The sequence below is a fragment of the Prinia subflava genome, chromosome 1, assembly GCF_021018805.1.
Source record: "Prinia subflava isolate CZ2003 ecotype Zambia chromosome 1, Cam_Psub_1.2, whole genome shotgun sequence".
In the NCBI taxonomy this organism is placed as follows: domain Eukaryota; kingdom Metazoa; phylum Chordata; class Aves; order Passeriformes; family Cisticolidae; genus Prinia; species Prinia subflava.
In genome coordinates, this window is record NC_086247.1 from 22,935,081 (window position 1) to 22,953,926 (window position 18,846).

The 18,846-nt window shown below is 43.1% G+C and overlaps 1 protein-coding gene across 1 annotated transcript; it reads left to right on the forward strand.

The window, feature by feature from the left end:
* The first annotated feature begins 464 nt into the window (after positions 1-464).
* LOC134547098 (cytochrome b-c1 complex subunit 7) lies at positions 465-5,084 on the forward strand. The gene is made up of 4 exons (XM_063390658.1): positions 465-551; positions 1,745-1,816; positions 3,507-3,673; positions 4,846-5,084. The coding sequence occupies exons 1-4, from the start codon at positions 533-535 to the stop codon at positions 4,921-4,923; spliced, it is 336 nt and encodes a 111-aa protein (XP_063246728.1). The 5' UTR covers positions 465-532; the 3' UTR covers positions 4,924-5,084.
* Positions 5,085-18,846: the final 13,762 nt, after the last annotated feature.

Here is an 18,846-nt window from a genome sequence, read left to right on the forward strand (position 1 = left end):
TCTGCCGCTGTAGCTTCCCCGAACCACGACGAAGAACGGAAGCAAAACATTTAGTGGGAGTGCTAAAATGGGAGAGAGGATCGAAGGACTTTTTGAGGATGATGACAAAAATTCATGGCTTTACGAACCACACCCCCCCCCCCAAAAAAAAAAAAAAACCACAAAAAAAAAACCCCAAAACAAAACAGCAACCACGAACTTTTCTGACTGAAACTGCCCTCTGCCTTTCTTTTAAAACGCAGTAGTCCCTTCACGAAGGAATGGCTGGGCAGATGCAGCGATCTGTGCCTCAGAAGGCAGAGCCGCTCACCTGGCGGCTGCGATACCTGAGCAGAGATAGCTTTCTGCTTCTTGGCGTGACCGACTGGTGCTTTGCTTATCGTGCTTGCAAAGTTCTTTTTTATTTGTTTTATTATTTTCAGCTCTCACCCACACTCACCCTGCCCGCAGGGCGCATGCGCCGCTGCCGGGGCAGCAGTGGCCGCCCCGCCCCGCGCGTTTCCCAGGAGGCCGCGCGCCCGCCGAGGTCAAGATGGCGGCGAAGGCGTCTGGTGAGGCGGGGGGGTGCCGGGGGGCGGCGGGGCCGGGCCTGTCCCTGTCCCCCACCGCCTGCGCTGGGCGGCGAGGCTCGCCCCGGCCCGCGCTGGGCTGCGAGGCGGGCCGTGTGGGGCAGAGGGGGAGCCGGGGTGCACCGTGTGTCCTTGACGAGGACAGCGAGTGTCGGTTCCACAGTCGCCGGGCGAGTCTCCTCGCCGGCCGTCCCGTGGCAGCAGAAGGAGCCTGGCTCCGGTACCTGAGCTTTCCGGGCGTAGAGAGTGCTCAGGGGCTCTAGAGGAAGCCTTGGGCTGCTCACGAGCGGCCTCGGGCATTGCTGTTCTGCGCGGATACCGACTTGGCGCATAGTTGGTCTAAGGTTATTCCTTGTCAGACTCTAAAGGACATAGCAGTAACTAAGTAACCTGCTGAGGTAGTGCTCTAATGACCTCATTTGGGGTGTTTTGGGGGTGGTGGGGTAAGACAGATGGCCTAAAAGTCACATAAAACCAGCTCGCCCGCACTGCATTGCCCGTGTTGTGGCGTTCGTGGCCTTCTAGACCCCTTGTTGAGGTCCTTGATTATGTAAAAGCACCTCTGCCATCCCGGACATTTAAAGAAACATGGACATGCTGTCTGTGGTGTGGAGGTTTGGGGGTTTGTCTGATGGATTTATTGTTTGTTTGTTTGTTTGGGGTTTTTTTAGGTTTTAGTGGGGATTTCGTGGTTGACTTTGGCAGCTTCTTGGAATGGCATTCAAGTATCTGGAGAGGAGAGCAGAAGGTTAACAGTATAATAATATTCTGGGCCTCAAGTCACATAGCAAAAGCTGAGGAATTTACATAAATTATCGGAAAAGCCTGATGGTTTTGCTTTATGTATACAGTGTGGGTTTGGCTCCTGTAAGTGCCGTGGAGTCTGAGTTTTGTTGCTGACTTTGATGAGGGATTGGTAGCATTTTTCCAAGTCTTGAAGGACCCCAATATTCAAATTTAGTGAAATGGGTTAAACTCATGTAGGTAATGAGCAGTTCTTCTACCTGTTCAGTGTCAGCTGTGGGATACTGAGCAGTGGGGGCCGTCAAATTCGAACTTGATGCAGTGTTACATTATTGCATGTGCTGGAGGCAAGCAAATATTTGCGTACTGCCACAGTAACGTGCAAATGTTGAATTTTACCTTGCTGTGCAACTGATGATGGTCACATTCAGTTGCAGGAGGTGGTCGCCTGTTAGACAAGATTCGCAAGTGGTATTACAATGCAGCTGGGTTCAACAAACTTGGTAAGTGTTTCATGGAGTTTTAAAAACTGCAAATTGAACAGTTCTCAAACTAGTTGCGGTTCTTAGGTGGCATAGGTACACGCAGGTCAGCATAAGTCTTTTTGATTGAAATTAGCTACTACTTCTATGGTGAAAAAAGTTGGCAATAGCTTCAATTATTTCTGTTATGTCTGTGTTTGCTAATGTTCCAGTGAATTAACTTACAACAGCTAAGCCCGAGCTGGGGCAGTTGAAAAAACTTTCACAAAGCAGTCCTGAGAACTCAGTTATTTACATTTCCCCACTGAGTCACTTTCACTGGCCAGTGTCTTCTGACTCAAAGACTGCCCTTGAAGCTGGAGAGGTTCCCACTGATGGCAGCCAGCCTGTCTGCAGTACTTATGCAAAGTATCCAAAGTGCAGAAAAGATTGTAGTGATCCTGCCCTTTGTGTCACCATAACTTCAGCTGGCGTCACTCTGGCCTGCACAGTGGTGGAACAGGTGTCAAAACAGGGATTCCTTGAGGAGAAGAGGGTCCCTTAATGGGACTGTCTTCAGTGGATTCAGAGATGTTACTAGGTTTGTTCCAACCATTTAGATGGCAGAACAGTTACTGGATGACAAGAAACTGAATATTGAGATGCTGCAATTTATTGCTCACCACAATATAGGCAAATATCCTAAAGGAAGTTCTGCCCTGGGGAAGTTAGGAAAAAATTACAAGAAAACTGTAAACAAGTAAGCTTAGATCCTTCCTCCAAAGATGCACTGCTTAATTCCTCTTTAATAATGTCTGTCTGCTGAAATTCTTAATTTTGCTGCTTCTCTGGAAATACGAGTTAAAAATTAGAGAAGCACCAAATTTAATATAGTGATTCAACTAGCAGCAGTGCTCCTTGTGCCTTTGAAATAAATTACAAAACTGAATTTAAAAGAGTGGCTCAAAAGAAATTTTTGTTTTATTGAGACACTACTGCCAAATCGGTCACTTGAGATGAAAACCTTTAACCACAAGTCAGTAGGTATGTTATAGTAATCGTCTTGGAATGCTACAGAAGTAATATTCAGAAGTATTTTGTCCTATTTTGTTAATACTGAACCTTAGAGAAAGGTTGGTTGAGTTTCAAAAATCCTTTGTTCCACAGAAGGCGTGGGAGTGTTCTTAGTTTTGAGAAGATTGGGTGTTTCTCCCTGATTTAACTTCTAATTTGGAACTCAAACACCAGCATAAAGCTTCAGGTTTCCATAGCTTCATACAGTCAACAGAGATCTGGTCATTTTGAACAGGTCATTTAGAGAAAAATTCTACTGCACAGGAGTCTCATGTGTGGCTGACTGACTAATGGATTCAGAGCTGTCCAAACCCTTTACCTGGACAGTCATCTTAAACAGAGATACAAAACTAGATGCTCATAAGTTCACCGCTTAGATCCAGAGAAGTTTTTGTTATGTATATTCTCATGAAACACATTGAATTAAACCCCCATTTTCCTTATTCCTCTTTAAGAACAGGAGTGAGAAAAGTAAATAGAGTCTGTGAAAGTCACTGTTTAGGATTACATATTCTCTGTGAGCAATTAGTGGCTCTCCTGGATTGGTTTGATTTTTTTCTTCATCATTTTCTACTGTTTTGCCCGTGGTACATGTGTCAATCCTAAATCTTACTGAAGAACATTTATTCAGTGGTGCTGTAAATTCTTCTTGGTACAGGGTTAATGCGAGATGATACACTGCATGAAGATGATGATGTAAAAGAAGCACTGAAGAGACTTCCAGAACCTCTGTACAATGCAAGAGTATTTCGCATAAAGCGAGCACTGGACTTAAGCTTGAAGCATCAGATCCTTCCAAAAGACCAGTGGGTAAAGTATGAAGAGGTACGTGCATGGAGTGGTTCCCAGGCATGGGTCTGGAATGGCACTGCTAGGACTGATGGCTGGGATTTCATTCTCTGAGGAGACACGTTTACATGTACTTTGTAGTGAGTAAATGAGTCAGTATCTCATGGAATACCTCTGGAAAACACTTTTGATTGCAGTTTAAAGATCTGTTTTTCAGTACACGTTACTAATTTTTTCTCAAGATGACAGAAGCTTAAGCTGCAGCTCAGAGTCGCAGCACATTGTTTGTGTTCAGACAAAATGTTTCTTCTAAGCTGTCAGATAAAGAAATACAATATAAATGTAAATACCTTTGGAATTCTTAAAGAACGTCTCCTGCTTTTTTGATTAGTTTCTTAATCTTGCAGAAATTCTTGAGCTGGAGCTTGTATTCATGAAGGTGCCAAGGAAGAATAATTTGAAGGGAAATCATGCATTAAAATAAGTGTCATCTTGTAATTTAAAAAACAAACTGCACTTTCCTTATCAGATGTAACTAAATTTTATTTTTTGGTAGTGAATTGATTCACAGACTTTGCATCACTGTCTGCCTCAGCTTTCTCCAGATTACCCAGCAGAGAGGAATTCTATTGTTAAACTTTAGACTATAGGAGAGTATAAAGGTATCAGTGCATCTCTGAATAAGCAAAGCTGTTTCTTGTGGTCTCGTAGGTCATGTTTTGATAACTGCTGCATTGAATAGTTGATTGCTCTTTCCTCAAGCAGCAGTTTGGTTTGTAAGTGTTAAACATGGTCAGGTGTTCTACCAAATACAAATTTACAGGGCTGGATAGAAGTTATGCTCAAAAAGAGATTATCTGGAGTATTATTGTTGGACTTTGAACTAATTAAAGTAGATATTGGACATTTGGGTATCTGCCAAAAACCCCACTGTTTCTAAAGGCATAGCTGGAAGCATCACTTTGCACGTTAATGTGGCGTTAGGAGTTAATGGTTGCTGCAGTAGAGAACTTCTTATTGCAGACCTGGCAGATACAAAGTTTACCTTTTCAGGGTAAGTGAAGCTGGATTTATTTTTGGAGTTTTTTTCTTGATAGGTTGATGTTTAGTCAAACCTGGGGAGGAATGAGAAACAAATAGTCTGTGGGAATGACTTGAGATGTTTCTGAGCCTTGCTGTAAGTTTAAATATATTCTCTTCTTTTTCAGGATCAGCCTTATCTGGAACCATACCTAAAAGAAGTAATCCGTGAAAGACGTGAAAGGGAAGCATGGAACAAGAAATAACTATTGAACTACTTCATGCAAATATCCAGATATTTCTGATATTTTTAAACATTTGGTTGTAGAAGTCCATAGGGAGGCAATTGTGAGCCTGAAGAATACTGTTTCAGCTTGTTCATTGAGTCTGATCATCCAACTAAAATAAACATGTCAAAATATAAAAATCCTGGAAGAGTTCTTTCTAAATGTTAACAAGCTAATGTTCAGATCTTTCCTGTGAGCATATACATTACACATTAACTTGGTGGTATGCAGTCTTCATCCCAGCTTTTGATTCTTACTCTTTTCATCATACAGCTGTTTGCTGCAGAAGTAGAATTAGGTAGGAAATGTTCGAGGTTGTTGGTGCTAGTTGCTCTCTAAGTTAAAAAGGAGATTTGGTATTTATTCATCACTCTGCACTGTAGGCAACAATACTGAACCAGTGTTTGATGTTACAATGGTATTGTGAGACAGCAGAATGTAATATTCTGTGTACCCAAGCAGATATATACTGTAAAAATAGAAAATACAGATGATTCCTTAATCATAAAATAGGAAATGTTTCACTAACCTTTTATACCGAATGCATTGTTAAGCCTTAAACACTATTTTCATGCAAACCATAATGACTGTCTCACTTCAGCTTTTTGAGACTTTTTATTCTTTTAAAGAGTAAAAGTGGTATTCTGATGTGCTTTAAACAACATAGCACTTAACACAGTTAACTTCTTGCAGTTTTTTTTTTCATCACCTAAAGCGGGCTCTAGTCTCTAGTGATTGGTATCCAGAAAATACTGGCCCTTACTGGCCAAAGACCTGAGTTTAATCTTCCATAGTTTAATGGTAGTGTGAATTTGAGACAGATACTGGTCTTAGGCATGAAATTCAGAGCCTGTTGTATAACTTCGGGGTGAAGTACAGAATCTTGTGTGATGGCCTCAAGGTTTGCTTTTTTTCTTTTGTTGTGCTTGCTTGTCTGCCAAATGTAACACTTGGTTTACCAAAAGAGAAAGGAGAAAACCACATCTGATGTTTTGAATTGATATCACCAAATAAATAAAATACTGGATTAGAAGCTTTTAGCTTTGCTTATCACTCTGTTACTAACCTTCACCTGCTTGCTTAAGTCCCTTACATCTGTAGGATGGATACAGTGATCCCTCAAAACTTGACAGCCGGATGTGGCAAAACAAAATTCTGCAAAAATACCTTCATTGCCAATATTCCTTTAAAGTCTGTTTGAAAATTATTAAGAATATGAGTTTTTGTTTTTCTCCTATAGTAAAATCTAATGATTGAATCACACATACAAATACATTTGATGTACTTTAGGGAACTTTATGGGTTTTCTTCCAAGAGTCAAATAGGTCATGGAGTTTCACACTTAATGGAATTATTAGAGTGTAGTTTTCTAATGAAATTAGAACTACTTCATTATCTCTTAGAATTATATTAGAAGACTTAATTACATAGTGAAAGTAGTACTTAAAAAGCATAACTGGTCAAATTTCTACAAAAGCTAGAATTCTGTGGAAGGACTGTCTGCTTATTTGACCACAGGTTTGAATTAAGAAAAAAGTCTCTCAAAAATTGGTTTGGACAAAAGGGCTTTATTGGCACAAGGCGCTTAAAATAGGTTGACCTTTGAGCAAGGTGCAAAGCAGCCATGCCCCAGTTGGCCTAAAGCATCTGAAATCACTGACCCCTTTACTCTCAAATGTAAAATCCTGAAGAGTCAGAGGTGAGTAGTAGAAGTTAGCAAGAGTCTTTCCAAGTGATCTTTTGGGCAGCTCAAGGGAAAGAAGAAGGAAGCCATGTTAAAAGCTTGACTGTTCTCTAAGGCTTCATTTGGATGAGTTTTCAGATACTTCTGACTTGGATTGATAATTTTTAACTTTAAATTTCCATAATGTGCATTTGTCTTCTGTTGAAGTATTTTGAAAAACTTACTGTTGTCTAGTTGTATCTTGGAAAGCTATTAGTAAGGAAAATGTTATTTGCCATTTTTGGGCAGAGGTGGGTGTGTATTTGAAATGTTTAGGAGTTTCTAAAAATGGTGAGGAACAGGGAGGAAGGAGGCTGGTGTAAGAGTGGCATCTGTTGCCTGGGAACCAGGAGCTGTAGGAACTTTGTGTTAGAGACCAAGCTCTTCTTTAGGATACATGATGTGAGATTTGCATGCTTCTGTTACCAGCTAATGACTGAGTAGCTTGGGAGGCATTTCATATTTCACCCTCTGTTCCCCTCTGTGCACACTGAGTTGGCAAGCATTAATCTTAGCCAGAAGAAATGTGAGTTTTCTTGTATGTAAGATTTGAATCCTGCTGGTGGCAAGTTGGAGGGTCAGCATGATTCCCAATTTTGAATGCTTGCAGTTATGCTTAAAAATACGTGGGATGGGAAGGAATACAGTTGCAAAAATGGGGTTTCAGACCTGCAATTTCACTGTAATGATTCCATCCCACCTGTCCGTCTCTCTGTGATCCTGCCCTCTGAATCATCCCAGCCTATGCAGCCATTAGCTGCAAAGTTGCCTCATTTTGAGGAAAAACTTGGTAACAGTAAGGAGGGTCAAAGAGCTAGAGGTGAAAAGAAAAGTCTGATGATGAAGGGAAGAGCATTCTGCTTTGAAGAACTGTGATTTCTTTATTCTGATGTCACAAGGTTCTTCTGTAATACTAAGCAAGACACTTGGTTCACAGAAACTCCAAAAGAATTTTGCTAAGTGCTTAACATCTCTGTGCTTGGAGCTACATCTGCAGAAGTGCAGAGTAATCACATCTATGCCTAGGTTCAGTTCATCAGTTCTGAAAATATGAGGTGCAAGTGTTGGTATTTATCCATACACACAATGGTTACTACAGGTGGTAGCAGGAGCGAATTTCACAGGGATTCTCACAATCCTTATTCCTCTGGTGGTAAGTACAAAACTACTTGCATAGAAGATGATGTATTTGTGGCCTGTACCTGGTACTTTCAGAAAGCAAGGATGAGTCATGCACTGAAGAGGATTGAAAAGAGTTTCTGAATGAGCAGAGTGCCTACTGGGTAAAATGTGAGCCTGTAATTGAAGGTCATATCATCATGTACAATGCAACAGCGAATCTTGCATCTCCTTATTCCTGAATTTGAAACCTTCACCTTGGCTAATGTAGTTTTTTGGATATAAATTTTATAGGGATTCCATAAATTACTGAGGTATTTTTGTAATTTTAGTTCACTACATCTGAATTGTGTGTGTAAAATTAAGAGTCTGAGCTGACATTGCTAGTCCTGCAGTTTGATGATAATTTTAGCTTAAATTATTCTTCATCACTTTTGAGGAAACGTGCTTCACTTGAAGTTCTCTTTATTAAATACATAATGAAATATAAGAATACGTTTTGATTGCTGAAGATCATGTTTGCAATGTTAGACTGATTTCTTTAAATTTTGAATTGGTCAACCCCAAAACAATGGATTTTTTCAGCACTGTAACAAGAAACATATGCTTGTTTTACATCCAGCTTCTATCTGAAGGAGAGCTACAGCAGATACAAATCCCATAAGAATTTTGATGAAACGTTGTGCTTGTCATTTTAATGGAAGCATTTTAGTATTGGTATGGTAAACACATTCTGACTTGAGGCATTTTCTCTCTAGATAGCAAAGGTCAAAGATGACTTTCAGGATTTCTCCACAGTGTTGGCAGTCGATTTTCATGGATTGAAACTGTGACCAGGGCTAGGGCTGCTCCTGGGCAGCAGGACAGGCAGAGGCAACTGCTCCAGGGTGACACCAGGGTGACTTCACTTTGCTCATAGCCTCTTTTAGCTGGTCTATGGCCCAAAGGGCTAACATCTTGAAAAACTGTAGGCCATGAACTTCATTGTAAACAGTTTGTGTTAGCATCTAAATACCACTAAACGAGGCCTGATCTCAAAACTGTCTCCTCAAACTCCCCTGCAGGCCACGTGGAGCTGTAAGCTTCCTTCAGTGTCAAGAAGTTCCTGACTCACCCAGAACCTCTGCTGGTGTTGCTGGGATGACGTGACAGGCGAGTGTGTTGTCCCAAGGTGGCAGAAAGCATCTGCACCTCTGCCTTCCTGGCAAGGTCTGTGTTAAGACGTGTCTGGAGTGCCTTCTGCTCCCCAGTGATTGAATGCTAGCTTATGCTGGCAGCCTGTCAGCTCCATTCCTTTTTCTTCACAAAAGGTGTGGATTCACAGTTTGCTTCTCTGTGAATGCTTACATATTTTTACATTATATTTACATTTTTTCTGGAGTGCAAGTAGGACTATCAGTCCTTCTGGCCATCTCTCTTCTGTTACAAAATATCTGATAAACTGTACCAGGAGACTTGAGGATTTGAATTGGTTGGTTAGAGCTTTTTTTTAGGCTGATTTATGATGTGCTTCATTATAAGGGCCATGCCTGACTCCACCATCCTAGAGGCACTTGCCTGCCTGGGCAATTACTGCCCACCAGCTTCTGCCCTGCTCTCTCCTGTAGTACCTGAGCCCTGGCTCAGGATCAGGGAGACAGGCCAAGGGCTTGAGTGAGGAACGCAGAGGGGGTGAGGGGGTGAGGTGGACCCAGGATTAGGAAATCATGTGCAGGGAACTGAAGGAAGTATAAAGAAAATAAGTAGACCTCAAATCCCCTCTGCCTGCTTTGGAGGTGCATAGTGAGCATGAAGTGGAGTTGATGCATTTATGTGCTAACATGTGGTTTAATGCATTTTGTGAAATGGGACCACTGCGTATGAGTATGTGGAGAGAAGTATAAGGTGATTTGACAAAGGCAAGGGTGCTTTTCAGGCCACTGCAGAGGGTAACACCTGTGCGTCCTAACTTTGGGAATGCCAAGTTCATGGCACTCACTGAGGCTTAAGTTTTTCCTAAAGACTATTTAAAGATTGTCCACTGACCCTTACTGTGAGTGAAATCCGAGCTGTCCTTGCCCTGCCTCCAGGATGCCTGGACGTGACCTAAGTGTCCATCTCCTGTGGCCCAGCCTCATCTGTTTCTTTCATGAAAACCAGAATATCTTCAAGAAGATGCCCCCACAGTTACAGGGTATGTCTGAGTTTCCAGTGCTCACATCTCTGCTGCAAAAGAGGAGCACTGGATCTTTCTTTTCCAAAGCCTAAGCAAGTGCTGGAACTGCTGTTGCTGTTTTATGAGGGTGTGCTGCTTTGGTTCCTGTGCTGGGAAAGGATCTGGAGCCTGAAACCTGATCAGAAGGAGGTAACTCAGCACAGCTGGACTGCGCTCTCCTCAGCCCTTCCTAGAGCGGTTCCCCACTGGCCTGCATGGATCTGGTTCTTTGTGTCTAAATCTTCTGGACTGCAAGGGGAGGCTGCATAGTGAGACATGGAGTTAAGCCCTGCTGCACTCAGTATTCCAACACCTAAGCCTTTTTATGAAGCCTCATACTCCCACTGCGGCCTCACAGATTGAAATGATTGTTTATAAGCAGCAAAGTTCAGAGTCCAAAGCTCAGATCTCTTCAAGGCACTTCAGAGGGTTTTCTGTCCACAAGTTGCGTTCCCCAGTGGAGTATTAGTTTTAAAAGATACTATTATGAAATAGTCATAAAAGCAGCTTGATCTGTTTGGTTTACTTCAATTAACTAAAAATTCTCCAAGTTCTCCACGTTTCTGGGCCGCAGTCCCTCACCCTGAGGAAGGTGGGTGAAAAACTCCATCGCTGTGTAAGCAGGCCCTCAGCAGTGCTCAGCCCTCAGCCAGCCTGCTGGAGCTCACCATGCTGCCGTGGCAGGGTAGAGGCAGCTCTGACAGAAAGCAAGATGCATCCTGCTGCCAGGTAAGGCTTGGCTCAGCTCTGCCCTGTGCACTGCAAAAGCCAAGGTACCAGAGCAGGGGTGAGACCATGATTTCGCAGCTCTACAGAGGCAGCGCTTAGGCTCCTAGGGCAGGGCAAAGTCAGGACATGGGGCTGCACTGACAGCAACTAGACATGCTTTGTTTATGTATTTTATAAAGCAACAACACCAAAAATATTTCTTGAGAAAAACAACAAAAGTAACAGACCATATTTCCTTTCAGAAGTACAGCTTTGTTTTTGTCTGGTCACAGACTCTTGCTCTCTCTCATGGAAAGGAGGGGTGTAGTCACCTTCACGTCTGGAGCTCTGGGGGATCTCTTTCATGAATTTCCATCCTTAGCTTTTCATAAGTATATCAAACCCAGTTGTGTGTCTGTACATGTCCAAAACAGCCATTAAAGCCTTATTCAACAAGCTACTTCAAAAAGAACAAGAGGAGGTATGCTTCAAAAGGGGCCTTCTCCTCCAGCTGCTTCCACCCAACACTTTAAAAACACATAAGACACAATAAAGCACGTATTGACATAAGTGAGCCTCGAAAAACCCATTGGATTATTCTGAAGGAGTATAATCATAAGCGGGGAGAGTTATCATCCTTCACCCAGCAAAACAATTACATCAGTGCAGCTTGGACTGGGATCTGCCTTAAGATCTCCCAGATGTTACAAATGGTGTCATTGCTGATCAGTTGCTCTGGGTAATTATAAACTGTCAGATGGAGGAGGGGAGGTTGATTCTCAAATGAAACAACATAAAAGCTTTTCGGGGAATCCACTGTTCACAGCTGACACCGATAGCCTCTGCCTATGTCTGACTTTGCCAGACCAATATTGTGGACATGTCTCAGAGCCTATCATAGACCTGAGTTATGGCATGCTGCATAGAGATGAGCCTTGCAGCAGGGGGTTTGCTGTGGACTGATCCTAGCAAATCTGCTCAGAAATCATTTTAGCAGAATCTCTTAGCCTGGAATGAGGGACCTGCTGCCCACCTCACTAGCAGAAGCCCATCTGATCCTGAGGCAGCAGATCCAAGCCCTAACACTCAAATGGAAAGAGGCAACCTGGATAAAAACTGCTACTTTGCTGGCCCTGGGGAAAAACAACTTTCCCAGCCACAGGGCTGGTCCCCTGCTCAGACCTGGCCTGAGCAGCTGGAGGATGGAGCCCCAGATTAGGTGTTGGTGCTGTGCTGCAGCACAAGAGTTCAGGACTCTGGGAGCTGCAAGAAGATGGGGAGCAGGTCCCTGACGCTGTACCTGGGTGACTCAAACACTTACCAGAGCCTGTCCCCAGCTCAAAAGTTCATTGTGTGCAGTTTCTCTGAAGCATTTGTTGTTTGTAGCACAAAGAAACTGTGGGCATGGTGAGCTTATGCCAGAAATAAGCCCTGGCTCCACTCCTCATTGTGTGTAACTGCTACCTCCCTTAAACACCAGCAGGTCACTGGGCTCATGGAGCACGTTCAGGTCATCAGTGACCCTCTGCTCAGCCCTTTGAAGGATTTGGAAAGGCACCGGCATCCTGACGAGCCTTTAGGAATCAGCTGGGAGAAGCTTCAGCCTTAGAAAGAGAGGGGATTTTGGAAATGCCCCATGCTGGTGTTTCCATGGGCTGACATGGATTGGTGAAATGCCTCTCCAAGGTCCCTTTTGAGAGCCCCAGATCACAGTCCCACTGGGCTCCAGCCATGCCATCCATCCAAGTGGCATAGCTGGGGTGTCCACCCAGCTCCCTGCAGCCCAGGGCATGGGACAGAGCTATGTTTGCCAGCTTGCAGCAGTACATCAGGCTGTGAACAAGGGCAGGAGATAGCAGGGTGAGGGTGAGGAAGCTGGGCGGGCAGCAGCCACCCCCACATGGCCTGTCCAGGGTGGGGAGCAGCAAACAACAGCAGCAGGTAACGCTGCCCAGTGGCACGGCAGAGGGAACACAGGCTCCCAGCCCACGCCTCTGGCCTCTGTTACCAGCACATTGCTGCCTCACCACCTGCTATGGGGAGTTCCTGAACCCTCGGGGGGGTGTGCTCAGCAAACACCCTTGCAAGAGCTGCCCAGTGCCAGACATGCAGGTGGCTTCATCAGCACACAAGGGTGACAAGCTCAGCAGCAGGTCAGCTGCACGAAAAACAAACCCCTGGCAATGCCAATGCCCCAGGTGGAGGGGTGGATTTGTCCTGGGCACAATTATAACAGTGGAGAAAAACAGGTCACCCATCTCCAGCATCACCTATCAAGGCCAGCTCACCCTGACACAAGGTGGGGCTGTGCTGTAACAGTACAAGCACCACCAGAACATCCTGGCATTGTCTTCTTCCCTTTTTAAATTTCATTTTTCAGGATGACAACACTTTAGAAGTTTATGACCAACAGGAGAATTTACTACTAAGTCATATACTGATGTAATGAAATCTAATATATGCTGTGTAATGAGTTATGAGATGTTATTTAGTTTCAGGGTTTTATTACTTCAATCAGTTATGACCATATTTCCTTTTATATGATTGCTCACCCTTTAAACATACCAGATGACTGTATAAAGAACACCTAATAAAGTCTGGAGATGTTAAAATATAAATGTTTTAATTTTTGCCATAAATTTGTTTCAATTCTACCAATGTTGGCTTTTGCACTGGAAGTGGTGCAGTCCTTGTTAGCAGCGCACCCTGGTAGTGTTGACTTGTGCCTTTGTAGGAAGGAGCTGGACAACTGTGCTTCATTACAAAGCACAATTAGTCCCCAACATTCACCCTTGGTGATTACACAAAGAAAAGGAAAGATTTTTAGAATATAAACAAATAGAAGAAAACACTCATCTATGATAGAAGTCATTCTCTTAATTAACCTCTCATATTTATCCTTGCAAATGCAATATACACATGCCCTGGTTTCTACCAGTCTTCAAGAAGGAAGAATCAGGCTTATGGTCTTCAACATCAAGATCAAATCCAGGGATGTTCTTCCCATGTACCATTTGGCAATCCTCCTAATTTTTCCACATTTATGCATTGTATTGTAAAGTCTTTTGGGATAACATCATAGTAGTGGAATTATGTAGCTGTGAAATAAGATCAGGATCAAGTCTTTAATAAATCAATGTTTTAGCAAGCAAAGGACAATTGCAGGAGTAGAGCCTTAGTTGTGACATGTTCATAGTGAGTGTAGAGTTCTCAGAAATTACTGTAGAATGTATTTTATGATGTTAACAACTCCACAGTAAGAGTTTGTGTCTGAGTGGATACCGACTGTTGTGGGACTGTAGCGTACGGCTGCTGCCTGGTGAGCCGTGCACTCGTGGGAATGCAGAGGGTCCTGCATGGGTGTCACCTGCCTGGAGATGGCACCTACATATACAGATCTAATTACAATGTTCTGATTTCCTCCCCACCACTGCAACAGGCAGCACTGGCATGATTTGCTGAACCTGTGGAAGTCCCCACTGCGGGGGTCCAGGGCAGGTGAAACCGGGCAGTGCTGCACTGCTGTTGAGCTGGGAGGAGAGAGCCTGGTAAACCTGGGCCACTATACAGGTTTTCTTGGCCAGCTTCAAGGGAGGGAAAACTGCCTTTTAGTTACATCTTAATTTAGAGTTTGCAGAAACCAGAAATATTTTCATCACGTTTAATCTGCTGTGACTGTGGCTGCCATGTATGTCATGGCCCAAGGACGTCTTTGTAGGGATGATCCCTGCTGTTCTATTGCCTGCAGCACAAAGGTACCAGAGGCCCAATCTGACCTTTGGGTTTCATGCCCATCTCCATCCCAGCCTCTGAGTCCTGTCTGTGACAAGCCTGTGCCTTGCTTTAGCTGTGGGTAGTATTGCTGCCATATGTATCCTCTTCCTTCCAATTCTGCAAGGCAGGATATCATCTCAGAAGAGTCCCTCTGGACAGCTGTTTATCAATTCAATATCTTTTAGTTATACATACATCAATATGCTTTACTTTTCCTAGTATTTATTCAATTATTGATAGAGATACTAACAGTTCTAAGTGATCCATCTTACTTCTCTGTTCTATTAATATCTCTATCGCTAATGGCATAAATTTTAGGAGGGCTACAGCAAGAAATGAAATAAAGACTTTACTATTCACAGTTACAGGCTAATAACTCAGCCAAAGAGAATCATACATCACATAAATAGCCAAGTGTACTTAAAATGTGTCTCTGTACAGTAACAAGGCCCAATTTAATCCCATTAAGAAAATGTTGGCAGTAGCTCAGTGTTTGGGAATATGCCACTGAACTGTCCTGCTGTAACCTTGGATGTAGGAAAAGTTGAGACAAAGCAGCATACTCAGTTTGACACATCTTTGCCCTTTAGGTCCTTAATGATGCAGTGATTTACTGAAACATTTAATATTGTTTAGCTACAGAAATTGTCTCATACATGGAAGCTAAGCAAAAACATGCTTGCTGAATGTGCCCTATCTGCTGCTTTATAAGCAAAGTTTATTTGCAGTTCCATAAAACACAGATTTGTGAGCTATCTCAAAACATCAAGTCTACATATTAATTGTAAGAAACATAATCTTTGTTTCCTATATCTTATTTAAAGTATAAAAATACAGGCAGGTTAGTTTCTCACTAAACAAGGATTTAAGAAAAACTTTTTTTTTAACAGGTTTTAGTTTTTATCTGGGTTACTCTGCTTTTACTTTGCCCCTATTATTCTCAGAAGGATCTGGAGCACTTCTCTACTCTCCAGATATTGTGTATGTGGCACTCTGCTGCCAAAACAATTGACTTCTTCCTAATTAAGAAAGATTTAATATTTACCATAGAAAAAAATAGTATGGCTAGACACATTTCTCATGACCACATATTGTATCCTTGGAGTTTTAACTACGGATCTTGGGAAAAATACCGTGTGAATTAATGAAAGCATTAGATTTTCAAGACGAATTCACAGCTCATTCAGTGTAACCTACCTCCAGCAGTGTGCTGGAGCCTCAGCACGATGAGGGGCTGCTGCTCTGGGGTGCTCCTCACACTGCTTCTGCTCCTTCCCATGCACACTTCCCTTTCTTCCCTTCTGCTGGCGTGGCACTTCCCTGATTCTCTAAGCACAGAAGGAAAACAGGTGCTTTGGGTGTTATTAAAATACACAGACACAGTGAGTCAGAAGTATCAATATTTGGTGCCTTCCACTGGTCCTCCGTGAAAGTCTTGCTCCTAAGGTATCATCTGTGAGGTTTCCCTGCACTGTTACTTGCAATATCACGTTGTTGTGTGGAATGAATCACTTGACAGAGCTTTGTGACTCTGTATTGTAGCAGCTTTTAGAAAAACCCAAACTGGCAGTTTCTGTAATAAGGCATGAGGAAATATATTTGAATAGTGCATGTGTTTTATAGTGCAAGGTCAGAGAGTACCCATACAATGGGATACAATGGGGAATAAGAGGGTAACATAGATATATGCATAACACACAAACATGAGTGATTAGTTTTTTGCTCTCACTCTCTGGCATTTGCTGTCAAACCAAAGGAAAAAAAATGCTGTCTCCTTTCTGTGTGACTGTAGGAGTCTTTGCATCACAGAATACAGTTTGGAAACCACAGGAAGCAAATAGTGTGGCCCTTAGCAATGGGGTGGCCCCACTTTTCTTGCCCTAGTCACAGTGCTGAGGATGTGGCATCGATGCTCAAAGAGGCTGTGCTCCTGTGCTGACAGCCCCATGGTCGTGGCCAGGATGGGGTAACTGTGCTGCATCCAGCAGATTTAATTCAAGGAGCAGAGGGGCAGCACGGCATGGTGGGGTGATGTACCCTATCACATGCACCAGCACTGCCTCCTAAGTGGCTCTTTGCTGCTGACAACCTGGTGTTGATGTTTTAAGGGCAGCTTGCTGTCAGTGGAAGTAATATGACAAAAATTAGGTAGGCAAGAGGGATTAAAACATGTACAATATTGCAGAACTTGTTAGGCTCAATTACACGAGTCAGGAACTAGTGGAGTGTTTGAAGACCTGGAAATAATTCCAATTTGTCATACCAGGAGACTCCTTCCCAGAAACCGGCTGTGTAAGCAGAGGCAAGTCCACCATATGGAGAACAGATGTCTCAAGGGAGCTGAAAAGAAGATACTTTGCTAGTACTAAAAATATTCAGTATGAAGAGGTGATAACAAGTGCTTCTAAAGAAGAAACAATTATTTATCATTGGGTAGACAATTTTTACTGTTTCCTAGAACACAAACCTATATGCTTAAATAATCTCAGACTGCCAGAGTGAAGAGGCACTGATTCACAGCTTGGGGTAGAAACTATAATAATAAGCAGATTGCACATCTTGTTTAACCACCTGATTTTTAAAGCATATTTTATCACAGTCTGTATCACTGGAAAAAAAACGAAAAGAAGTCAGAAGACAATGAGTTACTGGTGTACAGTTGTTTTTATGTACAAAGCAGTATGGTTCCCTTCGCTATATGCAGCTTGCATGTTTTATTTTTTTCCCTTTAATTAGGAACTGTCATGGAGGTTGACTCAGTTTATAACTCAGTCTTGTTAGAATGTCTGTGTCTGTGTCTGTGAGAGCTGCTTCCAAGGACCAAATCTGCTAAAACATCAAGAATGAGACTTGAGAGAAGCACTTCATTGCTGTCTTTGGGTGCCTTGGGAGATGTGCTAAGGGAAAATCCAATTGAGCAAGGAAGCCCAAGGACTTCTTGAACTGGAGCTCTGCAATGACTTGCTCTATAAGCAAAAGCATGCAGCTGTGGCTACTGCCTGTGTAAGTGCCAGCCATGGTGCTCACACAGGTCCCAGGTAGATGGCTGGGTTCTCCTCCTGACAGAGCTGCTCTGCTTCCCGAGCAGCAGAACCGCTATTGGCACAGCTTCTTCAGCTCCTGCACAACTCCAGCAAATTACTGCAGGGAAAGATAAAGCAGTACCAGCAGGGTAGGGCCCTGTGGCTTATCTTCTTGTGCTGAGGTGAGAAGAACTGTAATAGGTTGTCTGCAACAGCCATTCATTCATCTGTTCTTAAAAACCTCTAATGACTGCACTGCCCCTATCCACAAAGGCAGCCTGCTCCTGAGCTCATATTTGATTATAGCTGGGTCATTTGTCCTGCTATCTAAGCTAAATCTCCCCTGCATCCTGTTAAATCTATTATTCCTTATGTCCACTCTCAGTGGATATAAAGACAACGAATTTTCATCCTCTTTACAGAAAAAAAAAATTAAGTCTGTTATCCCACTCCCTTTGGACCTATCTATCTTCTCTTCACCAGACTAAACAACTCCAAGATCTTTCAATCTCTCCTCACAGGTCAGATTTTACAAACCTTGTAATACCCTTGATGGTCTCTCAGGGCTTTCTTATTTCATTTATGTCTTTCCTAAAAGGTGATGGCCAGTTGCTAGATGCACAACTTGAGAAGTTCCCAATGTCATGAAGTTATCACCCAACCCTTAGCTTTCACATCCCCACGTGTACCCTTGTGGATGTCACTGAGGTCAGCTAGGGTGTGTTTGCCTCCAGGTCTCTTCTGCTGCTTGGTTGGTCACTCCTTGTTTCAATACGAGGCCTTTTGACCTCCTAGTACTTTGCATGTACCTCTCTTTGGTTCCATTTGTTGATTCTGGAAAAGCTCTCCAGTTTTTCATAGCTATTTTGAATTTTAATCCTGGGCTCCACTATGCTCACAATCCTCCTGGCTTAGTGTGATTGGCTGATTTTAAAAGCATATTTATTCCATTATCTGAGTTACTAATGAAACTATCAAACTGAAACAGGCTCCAAACAGACCCCAGGTTACCCTATTAAAATGAATTTTCAGTGTGATGACAAACCGTGATGAGTTCAACCACTTGTGCACCCACTGATTTATGGTTTCATCTCACCTTAGCTGTCCGTATGAGAAAGTCATAGGGGACACATTCATATGCCCCCCTCAGTTGGGCAATTGCTATTTTAAGTCTGTAAAAAACTGTTATTACATTGTCTTTTTCTGCTGATCAGTGCTGGGGTCTGCAGTGATCATGAGTCTGTAAAGCACCAAGCACCCACGGAAGCAGCCAGGAAGGGAAGGAGGAGAGCAAGGCAGCATCCTCTGCAGGGAGCAGCCTCCTTCTCTCTCATCCTGCATCTGCACGTGGGTGCTCCACA

What these genes read in the sequence shown, in the direction of transcription:
- LOC134547098 (XM_063390658.1), top strand. An exon ending in AGCTGGGTTCAACAAACTTG is followed by an intron (nt 1,817 to 3,506) that starts GTAAGTGTTTCA and finishes TTCTTGGTACAG; the next exon opens with GGTTAATGCGAGATGATACA. An exon ending in AGTGGGTAAAGTATGAAGAG is followed by an intron (nt 3,674 to 4,845) that starts GTACGTGCATGG and finishes CTTCTTTTTCAG; the next exon opens with GATCAGCCTTATCTGGAACC.